A 19,300-nucleotide genomic window follows, 5' to 3' on the forward strand; every position below is an offset into this window, starting at 1 on the left:
CCCAAGAATGTGCTCCTAGAGACAGGCTGGGACCCGCACCTCCACACTGAGTGCGCGCGGCTTGCACACAGGCACAGAGTGCACGGAGATCTGCATCCTTGCAGCAGATAGCTCCAAAGCCATCCAGTCTGGCCAGGGGAAACCTCCCACAAAAATAGCGATTTCTCCTTATTCTGTTCCTCGCTAGTCTCCCTTCTACCACAAAACATGGACTGGAGAAAAAAAAACCCAAGTGGTTAGAGAATGTTCCTTCCCCACTCCTGGGGCACTTAGCATCATCCCCCTTCCTCGCCACCGCTGAGCATCAGCAAAGCCTTAGGCTTTGAAAACTGCCACAAAGCATCTTAACCGAACCAAAACTCATTTCCTCCCTTTATCCCAAGGCAATCAGACCCAAGAGCCTAAACCTTAGAACCTTCCTTACCTGATGTGGATCTGTCTCTGTCTCTCTCTTACGCGCGCGCGCACACACACACACACACACACACAAACCACACGGGACCCTCCAGCCTCGGGCTCTGAGTGGCCGCAATGACTTCCACTTACTTCATCAATAAGCGTAGCCCTCCACCATCTGGCGCCCGCTCCAGCTATGCGCTCGCGCAGTGCGCCCCCATTCACTCAGCTTCATTGATCCCCAGCAGCAACACAGAGTTACTTTCTCTTTTGCTACAGCGTAAATGTAAGCTTCGGAGTGGGCGGGGCCGCCGCCGAGCGACGTCGCATTGCGCCAATGAGGATCCAGAGACCGCCGCCCGCTACCTCACAGTGGCCTGTGGCCAATAGGCGGCGGAGAGGGCGGAGAAAAGGGCGTGGCCTCACCGCGGGAAGGCGGCCCGCTCAGAAGCGCTTGTGGGTTTGGTGTGTTAGAACGCGGGCGGTGATGTCATTGGCAACCAATCAAAAACTTAAAAGAGCCAGCCCGGGCCCGCGCGGAGTAGCAGCTCTCTATTTACATGTAAACCTAGGCGGCAGGACCCGGTTAACCCTTCCCGGGACTGAAGTGTCAATGGCTTGCGCTGGCCGCTCCGGCTGAAACTGGTTCTTTCTGCGTACCGGACCCTCCCACGCCACCTGGTGCGGACACAGGCCTCGCAGGGGGTCTTCATTCCACCTCGTGACTCGGGGTGGAGGCTCCGAAGTGTCCGGCCAACTTTCCCGTGGCCGGGGGCGACTCGAAGCCGGGTCCCTCCATGGCCGTGACAGCCCCACGCGGGACGTGAGCGCGCACAGGGCCGGCCTCCCCGCAGCCCCGCTCGGCCCGGCCCGCAGATGTCGCTGCCTCTCCGGCTGCCCTACTGCTCTCCCGCCCGGAGGCTGCGCGCCGTGCTCCTGTTTCCCTACTTCCGTGCCCCAGTCACTCCCCCGCCGTCCCCAGCCTGTTCGCAGGAGCCCGACTCCGAACCCGAAGGTGGCACCCAGGAAAGCTACGCGGAGGAGGCTCGGCTCCCCTCCAGAGGCCACTGGGGGCGCGTGGGCGCCATCCCGCATGGCTGGGCGTGGTCAGGCCAGTCGAACGTCCAGCAAGCGCCACAGTCCCGGCACCGGCCCCCACACCCGCCCACCGTGGTCCCGGCGCCTTCCTCTGCCTCCTCCCAGATCTCGGTGTCTTTTCGCTCGCAGTCCAACCGCCCCACGGTGCTGGGCCGTCGGCCCTTGGTGGCGCAAGGCCCTCGGCGAGCTAAGGACCGCCAGTTTGGAACTGCAAGCGCGAAGGACTTCGAGTTTAGGGTGAACAGCCAGAATGAGCGGCGCTTGAGGAGCGTGGAGGAGCCAACGCCTGGTCTCCCGGTTTCCCGATCTTTGGCCATCAGAGGGGTCCCTGGTCGCAGCCTGTGTCCAGGGAAAAGAAATGGAAAACTGAGCAAGTCTGCCAGTGCCTCGCCAGAAAAATATCAGGGAACCTGCAGAAGAGTGACCCTGGAATTCAAAGGAGTGGAAAAGCTTAGATGAACTATGACGAAAATGGATCAAAGAATCCTAAAGCAATAGAGCTTTTTATACCTCCCTACCCCCTCCTAGCTCAGAGAAGACCAAAATGTGAAGTAATTGAAGTGGAATAAAACATTATCTGCTCTGTGGAAGGTTCAGCTGTCCTTACTAACGGGAAGTGTTCGAAGGCTTGCTTTAGACCCCAGACATTCTTTTGACGTTGAATTAAGTGTCGATCTAGAATGAGAAGGTTCGATCTAGAATCAGAACCCTCACCTTGGCTGGCCCTCTGTGGACTGACCTCCCTTGAGTGCACACTGGTGTTGCCAAAAAGATTTTTGTGTAGCCCTTTTTTTACACAAATACCCACACATGCACCCCGGAAGGTCAGCACATGAGTGTCCAGGAAACACCATTTGGTCCTTAGATCTTTGAGAACCAGCAAAGTCAAGATAGCGAGATAGGTTGTATGTACTTTCCATAGCGGCCAGAAAAGAAGTCTCCAGACTCTGTAGGTGTACAAACGTTGTAGGCTTGTAGTTGAAATGTCTGGGACTATCTGAGTACAGTTACTGGAGGGGGTGGGGGTCCCCATTCACATTTTGAGTTCTAAATATTGAGTCTGACTTTTGTCTGTCCAGCCAGATTTCCAGTGTTTATCTGTGTACCTATAAAACATGAATTTCCCCGCGGCGAGGGGGGGGGCAGGAGGTGAAAAGTTACTTGTGTGAATAACTGGGGGAGGGTGGGAGAAGGTTCTATGTTGACAGAAAGCATTGGAAGTGGTGAGTTTGCTTTAGAAGGGACCCTCTGCCTAAAGGTACTTAAGAGCCTGTGAATTGTCATTCACAAGCCCTGAGGTGGGGTGACGTGAGAGAGAAGCCCTGGGGGGAGGGGTGACTTGAGAGAGAAACAGAATTCATTTAATGAGATGATTGTTTTATAGTTTCAACCTTAGATGTTATTGCAATTTGGTTAACTAAAAATGTAAGTCATCCAAGCTGGAAAAGGGGGGGGGGGGGAGACTACTGACAAAACTAGTCATCATCAATCACACCTGAATCATAGAGTAATTACCAGATTACTAACATGTGCAAAGATATGGAGGCTTTTTAAATTAGGTAGCACGGTTGTTTGCATAGCTTATACTCAAGGAAGAAGTCAGATATCAGGAGATTTTTACCCACTCTATTCTACAACGCTTTTATACAGAGAGAGGTGATTTTGATCCTGAGTGTGAAAATACTTTCCGGAGTTTAAATGTATGGGATCAGCCAAGGGTCATGCGCATAACCTGTGTCAAATGCACAGCCAAGGCTTGCTGCTGTGTGTTTAGTCCCCTAGGAAGAGGAAAGTCTCTTCATTGCCCTCGGGATTTGTGTTTGTGTTGATTTGTAGCTTAATTCTTACAAGCTCTAGGGACCCTAGGTTTCTACCAGAGCCTTGTGCTGTGAGAGAGAGGAAGGCTGAAGTTAACTGTGGCTAAGATCCGAGATAGAAAGCAGATAGTGTTAGGTGGACTTGTTCTAATGGTTAAGATGGGTGTCTGATGGCACAATGGTGAGCTCTTCAAAATCATCCCAAAGGAAAAAGTAGATTCTGGGAGATTCTGGAATTAAGTTGGGGAGAAGCTTCCAGGAAATTTGGCAATATTAAATGCCAAATTATTAAATAAAGGTGATATTCAGTCAGCAAGAAGTAGGGAATGTGTTGAGGACTAGAAAGGAGGAGATAGGAGATAAGGTCAAGGAAGTCATTCTGGGGCAGGGCTAGGAGGAGTTCCTGGAGGAAGTGACCTTGAAGGCCTTTTCAGGGAGAGCTTCAATCCTCACCTAAGGGTACACCTGTCTGAGCTAATGATGCAATGAGGGCACAGCTTTTGTGAATGATTGGGAAGAATTCTTGCTTCTGTTATTTCTGTTTTATTATGGTGGCCACTCACGTGTGACTTTGCACACTCGAAAGGTGGTTAGTTGGAACTGGACACACTGAGTTGAAAACCCCCTTTGGGTTTTGAAAACTTGTGAAACATTTAAAGGGTGTTAATGTGTGGTGGATTGCTGACATTTCAGATATGCTGGGTTAGATAGCATGTCATTAAACTTAATTTCAATCATCTTTTAGTTCCAATGTGACTACTAGACCACATCACATGACTTCACTCCCTCTGCCTGTTTCTACCAGGTGACACCATTCTAGAACCTGCCATGGCCGCTTTAATCGGAAGCCATGTGGATGCCAGAGATCACTCCACCAGGACTCCACCAGGACTCCACCAGGACTCCACCAGGACCTGAGAGCCTCTGTTAGGATGATCTAGAGGAGGTGGGACATTGAGTGGGAGAGGAGACCTGCTGTGGATCTCTGTGACCACACCCCCAACCCCATCCTTGACATGTGTCTAGATCTACAGATCTGGAATTTTTTTTACTCAAGAGACCACAAGACAATCTTTTTTTTTTTTTTAAGACAGAGTCTGATAGCTGCGTCTGTATTGTTTCTGAATCTCTGAAATCAGTTTACCCATAAGGCAATTAGAGGCCCAGAGAATGGAAATGATATAGCCATGACCATGTCTGATGTTGGAACTTGGCCCCAGACATCTTTTCAAAACTCAGGCCTGGCCTCCACTGGCCACACAGAGGTGACTAACAGGACAGGGGAGTCATAGGCTCCCTGTCTCCACTTAGACAAGACCCCCTTCTCTGAAGCTGCCTTTCCTTATGCTCTCCAAACTGCCCCTGCCTTGTGATGTCACAAATACCTGCCCTTCATCAGGCCCAAGGGTCATGATTATATACCCAGTGTACTAACCATGGGATGCTAGCAACACCTCAGATGGAACTGATGGTTTCTAATTATTATTGTGTGTGACCACACCAAAGACTGTCCACATTTCCCCCATCATCAAGCTGAGCAACCATGTTTCATTCATAGAAATCCCTGCCAGGACTAGTCTCAGAACTGAATGTGATCTTACTGAGGAGAGAGGTAGGACACTGGAAGGGAAATGTGCCATGAGCGTTGCTAACCACCCCGGGAACTGCTTCATGTCTAACAAGGGTTGAGCATTGTTAATCTGAAAATCCAAAATGCCCCCAAATTAAATAAACCTTGATACCAATATGATGTCACAAGTAGAAATTTCAAAATGCAACTGTGTTAAAAAATGTTTCTAATATCACCTCTGGATATGTGTCTAAAGTTTATATAAAACGCAAGTGTGGGAACTGGAGCAGTGGCTCAGTGGTTAAAGAATGCCTGCCGCTCTTGCAGAGGACCTGAGTTCAGTCCCCAGCACCTATGCTTGGAAGCTAATGACCAAATTTAACTCCAGTTCCAGAGGCTCAGATACCCTTTTCTAATCTCTAAGGACACCTTCACTCATGCGCACACATACACACACACACACACACACACACACACACACACACACAAAATAAAATCTTTATGAGCCATAAATGAGGGCTGGGGAGATGGCTCTGCTGGTAAAGTGCTTGCTGTCCGAGCATGAGGACCGGATTTAGATGCCCAGCACCCATTTAAAAGGACAGACAGGGAAGTGTGTGCTTGTCACCCCAGTGCTGAAGGCCAGAGACAGACAGATTCTGGAGGCTTATCTAACTGAAGTAGTGAGCTCCAGGGTCGCTAAGAGACCCTACCCGCAAAAAGCAAGGGAGAGAAGTGAGTTACGAAGATATCCCAGGGGCTGGAGAGATGGATGAGTTAGCAGTTAGAACACTTGTTGTTCTTCTGGAGAACCTGAATTCCATCCCTAGCACCTACACAGTGTAGCTCACAACCTTCACAACTCCAGTCCCAGGGAATCCAATGCCCTCCTCTGACCTCCTGGCCTCCAGGCTTGCATGTGGTATATATCGATAGATATACAGACAGACAGACAGACAGACATATCCAGACAAAATACGCATACACATAAAGTTTAAAAAAATTTCCAAATATTCACTTCTGACCTCTGCACACACCCTCAGGGATGAACACGTCCATATACGAGCAGACATGCACACACATAAAATAGAGCAATTTCATGGTTTTAGATTTGGCTCTACTAGTTACTTCTCAGTTGTTTTGATCAAACACCAGGACTGAGGCAAGTTACAGCAGAGTTTATTTGGGTTCATCGTTACAAAGGGATAAAAGTCCATCATGATGGGCAGAGGCATAGCAGCAAGCAGCAGGGCTGGCAAGAACAGGAAGTTAAGAGCTCACATATGTAACCATAGATATACCACAGAGCAAACAGAAACTGGAGTCAAGGCTTTAAAAACTCTCCAAACCGACCCTAGTGATGCACTTCTTCTGGCAAGGTCACACCTCCCCAGAACAGCTCCAAACAGAGCCACCAACTAGACACCAAGCCTTTAAATGTTTGAGCCTCATATCTCATTCAAACCAACTCAGGTTTTAGCCTCAAAATAGCTCATTATTTGTATATAAGTATTCTACAACCTCCAAAAGAAAAGAAAGCCTGAAACCCTGCTTCAAGCACTTTTGAGTTCAGGATATCTAGCCTGCTCTGTTTGCTAAGTTAATCTTAGCAACTCTTGCTTGCCTGCAGATGTAGCATTTTCTTTAGATGTCCCAGAGTGCCTGGATGTGCTTCATTGCCTTTATAAGCAAATATCAATTAGGACTAGGAGAGATGCAGAGGGACCACCACCTCTGTAGGGTGAGTTGCTCTGTGCTGAGCAGCGTTGTGATTATTTACAAACATGGACTCATTTAAATATCCACATTAGCATCAGTGCTAAAGAAAATTTCACTGGAAGAGGAGGGTGTGGGAACAGTAGAGGTTAAGTTATTTTACCCAAACTCACGCAGCCAGAAGACTGAAGAGTTGGCCTTCCAGACCAGAAATTCTGAGCAGTTCCCTGCAAGCCCCCTGTGCTCTTTAGCCCATCCTCTGCTTGGCTTTGTGGCTGTCTTCCTTACCCCTTTGCCTCCAGACTGCCAGGAGGCCTCGAATCGACTCTATGAAAGTTGTCTACTTTTCTTTTTTTTTCTACTGATCTTCTGGGAGTCACAGGAGTTTTGGTTAGGTGATTGTAATGTGAGGGTTCTGACCTCTTACTTGGATTAACTCTCTTATTGCTCTGTAATTTAATGGACACGTTGGAGGCAGTAGAAACTTTAGGGGGGTGGAGCCTAGTTGTGGTGTATTGGTTATTAGGAGTGTGCCATTAAAAGGTATATTTTGAGCCCATTCTTTTTGTCTTTTTGTCTTTGCTTCCTGGCCACCATGAATGAGATGAGCAGCTTCACTCCCTACTGTGATGTAATTTACCACCTGTCCAGAGTCAAAGTGTAGTCAGGTTAATTGACTATGCCCTGAAACCTCTGAAAACAGAGGCCAAGCAAAGCTTGCTCCTCCCAGCTGATTCTCTACGGAAAACCGACTAGCACAAGACGTTTATCTGAGGTTTTAATTTTCTTAACATCTGTGTTAGAAAGAGTGTGTTTGAGAAGGCAAGGAGTATGCAAGGAGAAAGAAAAGTTGTCATGTCCAGAACTGTTGGGCTTCCTAAGCCAGACTGACTAGAATGGGGATTGGTGACTATTATGCCCAGATCATGGAGTCCCCCAAAAGCCAACTAGGAGACTGAGTTCTGTATGTAAAAGCAAAGAGCCTTTATTCTTATTCAAGTTCAAACTCAGACTCTCCAAGTGCCCAACACATTGGCGTGATTGGAGAGCCCTGGGCTCTCAGTTGGGGTTGGGTTTTTATAATAGCAAAGGTTGAGGTGAGGGATTTCTAAGATTCAGGACCCCTGATTGGCTGACATTTGTCTATGGACATCCTGGTGAAAAGCGATGGGCGTGTGCTGGCAGGTGATCCTGTCTAAGATGGTTGGAATGTTAGGAATTTCCTTTGGATGATATGTTCCTGGGTGGTACCTGGGTGGTCTCAGACTGTGACCTTTCTTGGAACCCGATATTGCCTTAGGGTATAAACTGCTGAGACTCAGGCCTCTGCTGAGCTTGTCCTGGCTGGGTCCTATCGTAGCAGGTCTGTTGAGTTCTTGGCAGTTGAGCATTCTTGTTCCTGAAGCTCAGTGTGATGGTTCTCAGCAGACAGTGGACATCTACTTCGGGGGAGGAAAGTGGGTTTTTTAGAGGAACTCAGAGGGCCGGCACCACTTTTATACCCAGAACTGAGGACTTCCTAGATGACAGTAACCAGAAATGGGCCTCTAGGGAAGCTGAGGGAGTTGAAGCTGAGAAATGTTTAAGGACGTGCTCAGAATCACTCTACCCTAACGTAGGAATTCAAAGAGGAAACCTTGTGTCTAACCGTTCTAAGGGGTGCGGATTTCTCTAAGTGGTTCTCAACCTGTGAGTCACTACTGCTTTGGTTCAATGTGCAACAATGCAAATACATCCTGCATATCAGATACTTACATTACTATTCATAATAGTAACAAAATTACAGTTATGAAGTTGCAATGAAAGTAATTTTATGATGGGAGTCACCACAACATGAGGAAGTGGATTGAAGGGTCCCAGCCTCAGGAAGATGACACCACTGCTCTAGGTTTAAAAGCTCCTGTGCTAACTTGACAAGGCCTCGGAGCCCAGATAAATGAGCAGAAGTGATTCAGCTTGTTTCTGTGAGGATGTGGGGATGAGATTAACATTGGGATTGATGGATTTAGGAGAATGTGGGTGAGCCTTATCTGATAAGCCAGTGTCTGCCTGAATCAGAAGACTACCTCCCTCAGCAATGGGGAGTTGTGCCAGAAAACATTTGAGTTCAGTCCCCACATTAGCTTTCTAGGGTCTGGTGGCTGACCTCCCCACCCTCTTTTGAGCTTTGCTCTCTTTCGTATGGCAAAAACGAATTCATGGAAATTTTTCTTTCTCTGAGGAGAGGAGAGAGGGAGAAATCTATCTATCATCTATCTATCTACCCATCTCTCTGTCAGTCTATCATCTACATCTAACTACTTATCTACCTACTGTGGGAATTGCAGCCCCGAGTTACATTTCCCTGCCCCCATTTGAGGTGCTTATCTGCAAAGAAAACATAATAACTTCCCTCTGCTCCTGGAGTTGGATAAGGAAGTTTGAGTGCATGTGATCATTCCTTGATCCCTGCTGGGGTCAGGTGGCAGTCCCTACTGAGGTCAGGTGACAGTCCCTTCACAGCCCCCTCCTCATTTGGTGCCAGGGTATAAAAGCCAGCCCCAGCAGAACAATGAAGAAGCTGTTCCACCTCAACCTCGTGCTCTGTGAATTCATTCAACCTGGACACCCTCCACCGAGACTCTTGGTTCCAGCCCGCACTGGCTCGGTAACCTACCTCTTTATCTACCTACCTACCTATCTATCTGTTTATCTACCTATCTATCATCTGTCTACCCATCTGTCAGTCTATCATCTAACTACTTGTCTATCTATCTATCTATCCATCCATCCATCCACCCACCCATTACCCACCTATCTATCTATCTATCTATCTATCTATCTATCTATCTATCTATCTATCATCTATCTATCCATCCATCCACCCACCCACTACCCACCTATCTATCTATCTATCTATCATCTATCTATCCATCCATCCATCCATCCACCCACCCACTACCCACCTATCTATCTATCTATCTATCTATCTATCTATCTATCTATCTATCATCTATCTATCTATCTAAGCATCCTAATGACTCTTTAATCCTCACTTATCCTTCTTCCCCTTTGGCAGCAAAACAAAGCCTAAAATGTGAACATTGTATTCTGTCCTTCATTCCTGCCTTGCCTTACTAAAAACATACGTAATTGAGTTCATTAGGCATATTTTATTTCCAGGAGTTTAAAACTACCCTGGAAGGATACATTTACCAAACTTAGGACTGATGCAGAAGACAAACACTTCTCTCTGCCATTTATTAGGGGGAAGTAGAAAATCCAGGTGAGCTTTCCAGCTGTGGGATTCTGAGGCAGTCTGAAGAGCAGACAGATAAGTTGAGACAGATTTCGAGGCCTCTGGCTTGTGCCCATTCTGCCTGAGGGAAAGAAGATAGAAATACTTTCCTCTCCCAGAGTGCATATCTAATCTTTACCTAAGCATTCTGAATTTTGAATCTGTCAGGAGTTCCCACAGTTAAGTACAGACTGTTTTCCCAGTTTTATAGCATGCATTAAAGAGAGCCACTTTAAGTAGCGGTATTACTACTGACATCTTATTGCTGCTAGCTCTCATTAATTCTGCTTCCCCAAGTTAATTGGCATGCTGTGGAGTCTTTGTAAAATCTCAGCATATGGGCCCACACACTGGATTACTCTGGCAGGAACCAGGGTTCATGAAAGCAAATAGCAAAGTCGAACGCCCTCATTTTTAAAGCTTCTTGATATCTCTGTTTTCCCATGTACACTGTGTAGTGTGCATGGCAAGGAATACCATATTTGTCTGCATCTTCCCTGGGTTCTGCTACACTGGAAGCTACTGGCCTATTATTGGGCCTGTGTCTCTCCAACTCAAATGCACCTTGATCACCGAGGAACCCTACACAGGTCAGGAGTGATACCTGAGAGTCTACATTTTCCACCCAATGTTATAGTGGTTAATTTTTCCCCCTGTACTAAGAATCAAACCTAGGGCTTTGTACATGATGTGCAAGCACTCACCACTGAGATACTTCCCAGACCTCTGGTAGTGACCTTGATGCTGCTGGTCCACACACTATACAGGTTTTATCTAAATCCACATCATCGGCTAGGAAGTCAGTAGCCAATTTAAGTAGTTAACTACTATAGCTAGCCTTAATTAAGAATTAATAAAGTACAAAATATGTCTGCTAGATGGCTCAATTAAAAAGCACCCCATCGTGTTTATTTGTTACAAAGTGTTGGCGGTAGCTGGTTGGTACACTGTCGGATTGAGGCCGATATAGTTCACATCTCTCGAGGACTTTTCCATGCCTGTTCTTAGCATGTACAAAGTATGCGGTAAAAGTTTCTTTGATAAGACCGAAATTACTTACCTAGGAACACACCTTTAATAATAGTTCTGGAAAAGATCACAGTGGTCATGTCTTCCAGGCACTTGTGGAAGAGGAGACCTGAGGAAGAAATGTATGGAGAGTTGGGGAGAAGACCTTAGAGAAAATGGGGAGACAGCTCAGTCACTAAGTGTTTATCATATAAGCACAAGGACCTGGGTTTAAATCACCTGAGCCAGCATAGTAGCCTAAGAGTGGACTCCAGGTTCGCTGAGAGACCCCCCCCCCCACATACACACACACACAGAGAGAGAGAGAGAGAGAGAGAGAGAGAGAGAGAGAGAGAGAGAGAGAGAGAGAGGCATTGATGTACTTGACTAAGGGCTGCTAAGAAGCATGGGTGAGAAGGGAGTGGATCTCCAAGAGAACAGCTGTGGAGTGGCAGGGAAGTGAGGACACACAGAGCAACAAGGACTCTTGAGGAACCGCTAGTGAGACAGAGGCATCACTAAAGAGCTCCACAGAGGCGGGGGAGTGCAGGCAGGATCTTCACTCTGTCTCCTTTCAGAATGCAGGACTTGAGCGTGCTGAGGAGTGTGCTGACTGAGAAGGCATGAGATAAAAGTGAGGCGGAAGCAGTTCTCAGCATCTAGGACTACAGGGAAGCGAGAGAACTGGTGGGTGCCTCAGCAGGCCAAGGGATTCATTAGCCTTTCAAAGGGAGAGACCCCTTAGATGAGAAGAAAAAGTGGGGGCAATGTAGTCAAATGTTAAGGAGAGTGTTGTAGAATGTTATTTTAAGGTAAAATATTGTTTTTTTAAAAATACCATGGGCGGATGTCCCGGGCAGCTGGCGGAGCAGCTGCAAGTGGCAGCGCCATGCGGCGGGGGAGTCAGGGTCCCTGGGCGAGGGGCAGAGTCAAACGGCTGGATACGGTGGACGACAGAGTAAATAGACATAAGGCTATACATAAAACTAGACATTTATTACTTAAAGAAAGGAAAACATAGACAAACATAGGAAAAAGACACATATACACACATACACACACACATACATACATACACACACGCGCACGCACACAAACACACACACACACACACACACACACACGAGAGAGAGAGAGAGAGAGAGAGAGAGAGAGAAGATGGGGGGGGTCCAAAAGTGGCTGGGGTGGGTGTGGTTAGTTCTTAAAGTGGCAGCAGAAGACTAACAGTGTTACTTTTGTTTATGCTCTGGAACATTTGTTTAATGCTGCAAAGATGTGTTTGATTAAATAAAATTCACCTGTGGTCAGGAGGCTGAGTCAGCAACTAGCTGACAGGAAGTTGTAGGGAGGAGCCAAGTGGTGAGGTATTTGTAAGGAGGGGAGAGGCTCAGCAAGAGATCAAGCACAGGGAGATGTTAGGGACCAGTCACCTAGATACCCAGCCACCCAGTCAGCCACGGAGTAAGAGTGAAAATAAGATATACAGAAGTAAGAAAAGCAAAAATCCCAAAGGCGAAAAGTAGTCAAGCTAATTTAAGAAAAGCAAGCAAGAAACAAGGGAAGCTAAGGCTGGACATTTATAGCTAAGAATAAGCCTCTGTGTGTGATTTATTTGGGAGCTGGGTAGAGGGCCCCCAAAGAGCCAAAAGAGTAAAACATCACATAACAGGGGGACAAATGGCAGTTGAGAAAATAAAGATGCTAAGATCATCTGGGCAGCAAGAAGAAGATGCTGTATGCTGATGGCTCTCTTGACTCTGAACCTGGACCCAGGCTTCTTCAAATTGAGAGGTCAGAGAAGGAGCTTGGGTCTGAAAGCAAAGCTGTGTCATTACTGCTGTGGTTCACGTGTGAAACGTTCCCCAGAGACGCATGGGTTTCAGTATTTGGACTCTAGTTGGTGGTGCTATTTGGGGGGTTGGAGAGGAACGGGGACTACCTAGATGAAATGACTTGTCACTGTGGGAGGGGGTAGGGAAAGGGGGCCGGGGGTGCAGTGAGATTTATAGTCTGAACATGCTTCCAGAGAACATCCCAGCCATGATATAGTCCCGTATAAGTCCCTCTTTCCCTAAGATGCTCCCGTCAGGTGTCACAGTGATGATACAAGGAGTGAAGACAATTACTAATCAGACCTGTAGTTCAGCTGAGGTGGTTCCCCCTCTCTCAGACTCAGAGCACACGACCTCCCCTTCCTGCAGGGCTCTGTGTCCTGTCACAGTGTGCAGAACAGGTACTTTGGGGGACACCGAGCCAGACGATCGCCTACTGTCACATGGAGTTCAGACTCAGACTTGCTTCCCTTCTTAGCTCTGCTGTCCCTTTCCATCCGGACACCAAGGCAGAAATATGGAGGAGGAAAGTTTGCCCTCCCCTTTTCCTTGACCTCACAGACCAATTGCTCAGTCAAGCACGTGACCTCTTGACTGCCTGCTGCCCGCTTCTCTCCACCATCAGTATCACCGATTTGGTCTCGCCTCTTTAGGATTTTCTTTAGCTATTACTGTCTGCCACAGACACACCCTGATTAACAGTTATTCCCCAGAGGGCTGTCTACCCAAATCTGAGCCCCCTATTCCTATGAACACTCCCTCAGGGGTTCTTAATCTTCCACATTAATCTTAATCTTCTGAGCTTCTGGAGCTCGGAAGCCACTGCCCACCATCCAGGGAACCACGGGCCTTTGTCCTTCCTTTGCTCTGAGTTTTCACGGGTGTTGCTACCTTCACAGGTGATCCAGTAGTCTTGTCGGTCCCCTCAATTCCTTACTCCTTGGATTAAAAATGGTGGGGCTGGAGGGATAGCTCAGCAGTTAAGAACATTGACTGTGCTTATAGAGGACCCAGGTTCAGTCCCCAGCACATACAGCCACCTATAACTCTGATTCCAAGGGATCTGATCCCCTCTTCTGGCCTCTGAGAGCAGCAGACATGCATGTGACTCACCTACACACATGTAGACATTCATTTATCCACATATGATAAAAAATCAGTCTTCTTAAGAAAATAGAACGATTATAACCCTAACATCAGGCACAGAGGTTTGGAAATAGCAAGGGGAAACTTCCTCAGCTGAACTTACATGTTTGTTGGATGAATAAATAATGTCAAGAGAGAAAGGGTCAGTCTGTTTGACCTCGTGTTGACCGGAGCTGATGACAGCGGGGCCAGTAAAATACTGCCTGATTGGTTACGGTGGTCTTGCATCTTACGGCTGGCTGTGCTGTGGGTATAGATGGAGGCACATTCCAGTAAAGAGGTGGGGGATTGCACAGACTGGAAGATAGGCCAGCCGTTATTGAAATGGGCTCACCATTCTTTAACCCAGTCCCGTGTGTGCATCTGTATCCTCCTAGAGCACATGAGAAACAATGCTGCTGTCTTAGGGCTTCCATTGCTGTGAAGAGACACCATGACCACGACAGCTCTTATAAAGGAAAACATTTAATTGCAGTGACTCACAGTTTAGAGGTTTAGTCCATTATCTCATGGTGGGAAGCAAGGTAGCATGAAGGCAGACTTGGTGCTGGAGTTGGGAAGCCTACATCTTGATCGAAAGGTAACCAGAAGTAAATTGTCTCACTGGGCAGGGCTCAAGCATAAGGACAACCTCAAAGCCTGCCTCCACAGTGACACACTTCCTCCAACAAGACCACACCTTCTCCAACAAGGCCACACCTCCTAGTAGTGCTACACCCTTTGTGGGCTATTTTCTTTCAAACCACCACATTTGAAAGAGCGTCTTTCAAAATAAGAGTCCATCCATCATCTAGGCACTTGGTTAACTATTCTTTCCCCTCTATTTTGCTGGTTTCTCTTCCAGCTTCACTTTTACCTTCCTTCATGGGGGCCCTGCCAGAACCTGCCATTTTGACTTCTGCCCTTGACTCACCCTGTTTTATTTACCATCTCTTTGTTGTCTGAGTTTACCTAAGATATCAGACAGACCCACCTGTCCCTTCACCTGTCCTCGTAGGGCAGAGAGAGAGAGGAGCTGATGGAGAAAGTGGCACAGTCATTAGGAGCCCCCCCCCAGAAAAAATAGATTGTGGCCGGAAACTCCCATCTTGATTTGGCCCAGGGGCCACAGGTATATTTGGCCGGCCCCTGATTGACATAATTATTATTGCCAGAAATTAATTTTAGAAAGAACTTGAAAGGAGGACATGGGTGATTAAAGTTCTAATAATAACATTTTGAGAAAGTCTGGGTTAATGAATCTGTAACTCAGGTAAAAGAAAAGAGGCTGCAAGTGTTCAGGGACCAGCACCTGGAACTGAGCTTGGAAAAATAAAAGGTGCTCGACCAGGGAGTCAAGTAGGGCATGGCTGGATCACGTGGCCCTGTGAAAGTTTAGGGAAGAGATAACAGCTTCCTCTCCAATGGAATCACCTCTGAAAGTGTGTATGAAGCACAGATAGCGTGACTGTATGTGTGTGTGTGTGTGTGTGTGTGTGTGTGTGTGTGTGTGTGCATATGCGTGCATCAGCCTTTGCCTTCCACCTTGACACAGTGCCTCTGCTGTTTGTCACTGAGAAGCACATGCCAGGCTAACCAGCTGGGGACTTCCAGGGATTCTCTTGCCTCTACCTTCCAACTCTCTATGGGAGAATTTGGATTATAGGTGCCCAGTCTTACATGGGATCTTAGGATTCGAACTCAGGTCCGCACATTTGTGTTTTTTCCCAACTAGGCATCACTCTAGTTTGCTAAACAGTGTAAATTCACTCTCTGAGAATCTGTACATGACAGACAGTCTACTCGTCCCTTCGGAAGAGTGCATGAGCCTGAACAGAGCTGCTGGGAGCATTTTGGCTCTTCATAGCATCTGCTTTGATTAGGTCAAGGGGCAGTCTGATTGGTGGATGCTTTGGCAGTCGATAAATATTGTATCATCCATGGGCATAGAACTTCTGGTCTGAGCTGGCATCGGGTTTAGAAGATGGGAAGCTTCGGATGACTCTGACCGATGCTGCCTCTGCTCTTTCTGTAAATTCCTTTCTATGATAACCCCCCGGGATCTTCACAACAAAGCTTGTGTGTGTGCTCATTCTGCCAATCAGAATGCAGGAAGTTCAAGGGAAAGTGGGCGCTTTCTCCTTCCCCAGAGCAAGAACCTCTCCTGGTGTGTCAACCTCTGATGTTCCCCTCAGAACTAGTCCTCCATGACCCATGGTCTCCCTGTTGGGAAGGGAGGGTGAATTGCAGATAGCATATCCTCACTGTAGGAGTTCTTGGGTTCTAAGCCCAGGTTTTCATATCTTAAAACTCCATGAAGCTTCTTGCACAAAACTACCACTGCAATAAGAAAAATTAAAAAGCTTCATCCTGAGAAACGAACTCCCCCAAAGCTTAGGTGTCTCCAGCCTTCTCCTCGGGAATAATGTGTCTGATAACATAGAGAAAAAACAGAAAATATAGGCAATGAGAGGGCAGGCTCAGCCTGCTCCTTTCCCAAGAAAGGTGAGGGAAACAAGGAAGTGCAACACCTTGCTCTAGAGGCCAGCAGAGGCTGGTTACCAGAGATGCCCATTTCTGCTTCTGCCTCTTGCTCACTCCGTGTGATTTCTGTGTTTGAAACAAACTCACTATCAAAGCACATTGGAGGCAGTCGTTCCACTAGGCATTGTAGTGTGTCAGTCACAGGCTGAGACCACTTATTAGCACTGCTCAGTAGAACATCTGTGGTGATCAGTTCTAAGAGACAAACCACGCCCACTCCCTCCCCGTCTGCTGAGGCAGGCTGATCTTCAGCTTCCAGCCCTAGTTCCTCCCTTTTCCATCTCCCTCTCAAAGAGGCAGCTTCTGTCTCTCTTCTTTTCTTTCTTTCCCCCTTCTGTCTCTCCCTCTCCTCTCCTCCCTCCCTTCCTCCCTCCCTCTCCCTCTCTCTCTCTGTCTCTCTCCCTGCACACTGATTCCCCAGGCCTGCCTGTATGCACCCCCTCTAATAAACTCCTAAGCAGGTTTGTGGTGTATTCCGTGTTTCCTTCTCACTTGCCCCCAGGGAATTTCAACATCCTGCTCTCTGTGAGACCCTTTTGATTATTGAGATTCCAGGCTGCATGAGCTCAAGAATCCCAGGTGTGTATTTGAAAGGACTCCAGGACAAATACTTTGTATTGGGAGGCAAAGAGGCATATTCCAATTTGGCCTCCTGTGTAATTCTTAAGAAAACTCTTGACTGTGTTTATCCTTAGAGTGGCACTATCCAGCTTGTTTTGCTTGTTCCGAAATTCACTTTGCACAGAGTAAACTTCCACAAGGGCAAGGCTATTTGTTCATTCATTGTGTTCAACCCTAAATGCTTGATACAACACTTACAGGCGGGTCTAGAACCAAGGGGCCACACAAAATATCTGATGGCTACAAAAAAATTGATTTTTGTCAGGCATGATGGTCCATGGTTTTAATCCCAGCACCCAGGAAGAGGCAGGCAGATCTCTGTGAGTTTGAGGCCAGCCTGATTCACATGGTAAGTTCAAAGTTAGCCAGGGCTTCATAATAAAAACCTGTCTCCAAAAATTGTTTTCAGATGTTGTTACAGGAAGGGAATTTCTGGCCTGGCCTCATCTCTCCAGTGTCCAGCTATGGAGATGGTTGCCTGTGGTCATTCTCTCAAGGAGTGTGACTACGTAGCTGCAAACCACCTCTTCCTGACTTGACTGGCAAAAGCAGCCACTGCCCTCCGAGGCAGCTGGGGTTTGCCCATCTCCTTCTGATGAACTCAGTGTGCTCAGCCCACAACAGGAAGTTCCTGCCTACCATGGCTCTATGCTGTCTATGAACAACAAAAGCCCATTTGGTCAACGAGGGATCACATACACGATGCTGGTCCCAAAGATTCACATCACTTATTTTTTTTTTCTCATGGCTCTGACAAAATACCTGACAAACGCAACTTAGTGAAGGAAGGGATTGTCTTGTATAATTGGAGGGTACAGTCCATCATGATGGGGCAGTCACAGCAGCAGAAGCATGGGGCAGCTCATCACATTAAGTGGCAGGCAAGAAGCATAGAGAGATGAATGCTGGTACTTAGCTCACTGCTGCCAACATTTAAGGTGAGTTAAAAGAGTCTGGAAGCTTCCTTACAGATATGACCAGAGGTTTGTCTTCTAGATGATCTGAGATCCTGTTAAGGTGACTTCGTTAACAGTCATGAGATTATATCACCTAACGTTCTTAGTACCTTAGCATACGTCCATGTCTTTTGATGATGACAAAGTGGCCTAACAAATGCAGGTCTCAGAACCTAACCTCCCAGAAAGGTAGTTATCTCCCTGACTGTTAAAAACACAACAGCAAAAAATACATGTATTGGTGCACATGTATTTGGTGCACACCTTTAATCCTAGCACCTGTGAGGCAGAGGCAGGCTGATCTCTGTGGGTCCAAGGCCAGCCTGATGTACATAGTGAGTTTCAGGACAGCCAGAGCTGAGTGAGACCCCATCTTGAAAAATAAAAAACAACAATAAATATAAATGAATGATAAATGTTTATTCTTATCATTACTTCATTTAAGATATATTCATATTTGTGTTTATTCAGTGTGGCTGCTGCCACAGTGATGACTGGGAACCGCTGCCCTGCTTGACAAGTTTTAGTCACTCTTTTGTACTCTACGAGGATTCAAATCTCATCAGGAGCCTACGGGGAAGAAGAATGGCAGGGTGAGCTCTCACCCACACCAATGCAACTCCTTGGCCATTGGCCACTGTGCTATGTCCTGACTTCACAGCGTAATGTCATCCTGACTGCACGCGCTTGTGCACCTACTCCAGGCTTCTGTGCTGCTCAGTGTGGAGCTGGGTCTTCTCTCCGCCTTGTGCCCTCTGCTTTCTCATAATGTCCTATCAGCTTTTTACCACTTAGAACCTGAGGCTTTGGGAACACAGAATAGCAACAGCAAGAAGAGCCCACAACTTCCTGTCATCGTTAGTGGCCAGGCTTGGTGTTAAACACTTGATTTGCATGACCTCATTTGGTCTGGTTTTCATGATAATCCTCTGCAGTATCGTAGAGCTGTTGGTTGACAAGCCAGGCATAGTGGTCCACTCCTGTAACTCAGCATAGGGGAGACTGACAGAGAAGGGTTGTGAGCTCAAGACCAGGCTGAACTACACAGTGAGGCCCTGTCTCAGATAAAGCAAAGCAAACAAGAATCAAACAAACAAACAAAACATTGTGTATAGATTGAAACTAGGGCAGGGGAGCCAGGCTAGGGTGAGGAGCCACTGGTCGAGATCAGATCCTTGACGCAAGGTTACAGGGCCCCGGTGTTGGGCTTCTTGCTTTCTTTACTCAGTTTAATTCCAGTCTAAGATTTTACACACTCTTTAAAAAGAGTGATTGGTTATTGCCTTGCTTAAGACTCGTGACTGCTGTCCATCTGCCTTTGACTAAAAGTCAGTCTTTCC

General features: G+C 47.2%; 2 protein-coding genes and 1 long non-coding RNA gene across 4 annotated transcripts in view; 1 reads left to right on the forward strand and 2 right to left on the reverse strand.

Moving 5' to 3' along the window:
• Window positions 1–703, reverse strand: part of Dusp10 (dual specificity phosphatase 10) — a 39,306-nt gene extending 38,603 nt beyond the window's left edge. Inside the window, exon 1 of the mRNA XM_048439514.3 lies at window positions 547–703. The gene's annotated coding sequence lies outside the window, so the exon portion shown is untranslated. The remainder of the gene's footprint in view (window positions 1–546) is intronic.
• Window positions 704–816: 113 nt separating this feature from the next.
• LOC125403854 (uncharacterized) lies at window positions 817–2,084 on the forward strand. The gene has a single exon (XM_048439515.3). The coding sequence runs from the start codon at window positions 1,273–1,275 to the stop codon at window positions 1,951–1,953; it is 681 nt and encodes a 226-aa protein (XP_048295472.1). The 5' UTR covers window positions 817–1,272; the 3' UTR covers window positions 1,954–2,084.
• Window positions 2,085–6,126: 4,042 nt separating this feature from the next.
• Window positions 6,127–14,479, reverse strand: LOC125403761 (uncharacterized). 2 transcript variants are annotated; one of them, XR_007233042.3, is made up of 3 exons: window positions 14,344–14,479; window positions 10,935–11,012; window positions 6,127–8,036 (listed from the first exon to the last, which is right to left on the reverse strand). It is a non-coding gene; the product is annotated as an uncharacterized LOC125403761 (long non-coding RNA). The 2 variants fall into 2 exon arrangements; XR_015001227.2 differs by lacking the exon at window positions 6,127–8,036 and adding an exon at window positions 9,788–9,956.
• Between the last annotated feature and the right edge of the window lie 4,821 nt (window positions 14,480–19,300).

Source organism: Myodes glareolus, chromosome 5, assembly GCF_982192425.1.
Source record: "Myodes glareolus chromosome 5, mMyoGla1.1, whole genome shotgun sequence".
Taxonomy (NCBI): domain Eukaryota; kingdom Metazoa; phylum Chordata; class Mammalia; order Rodentia; family Cricetidae; genus Myodes; species Myodes glareolus.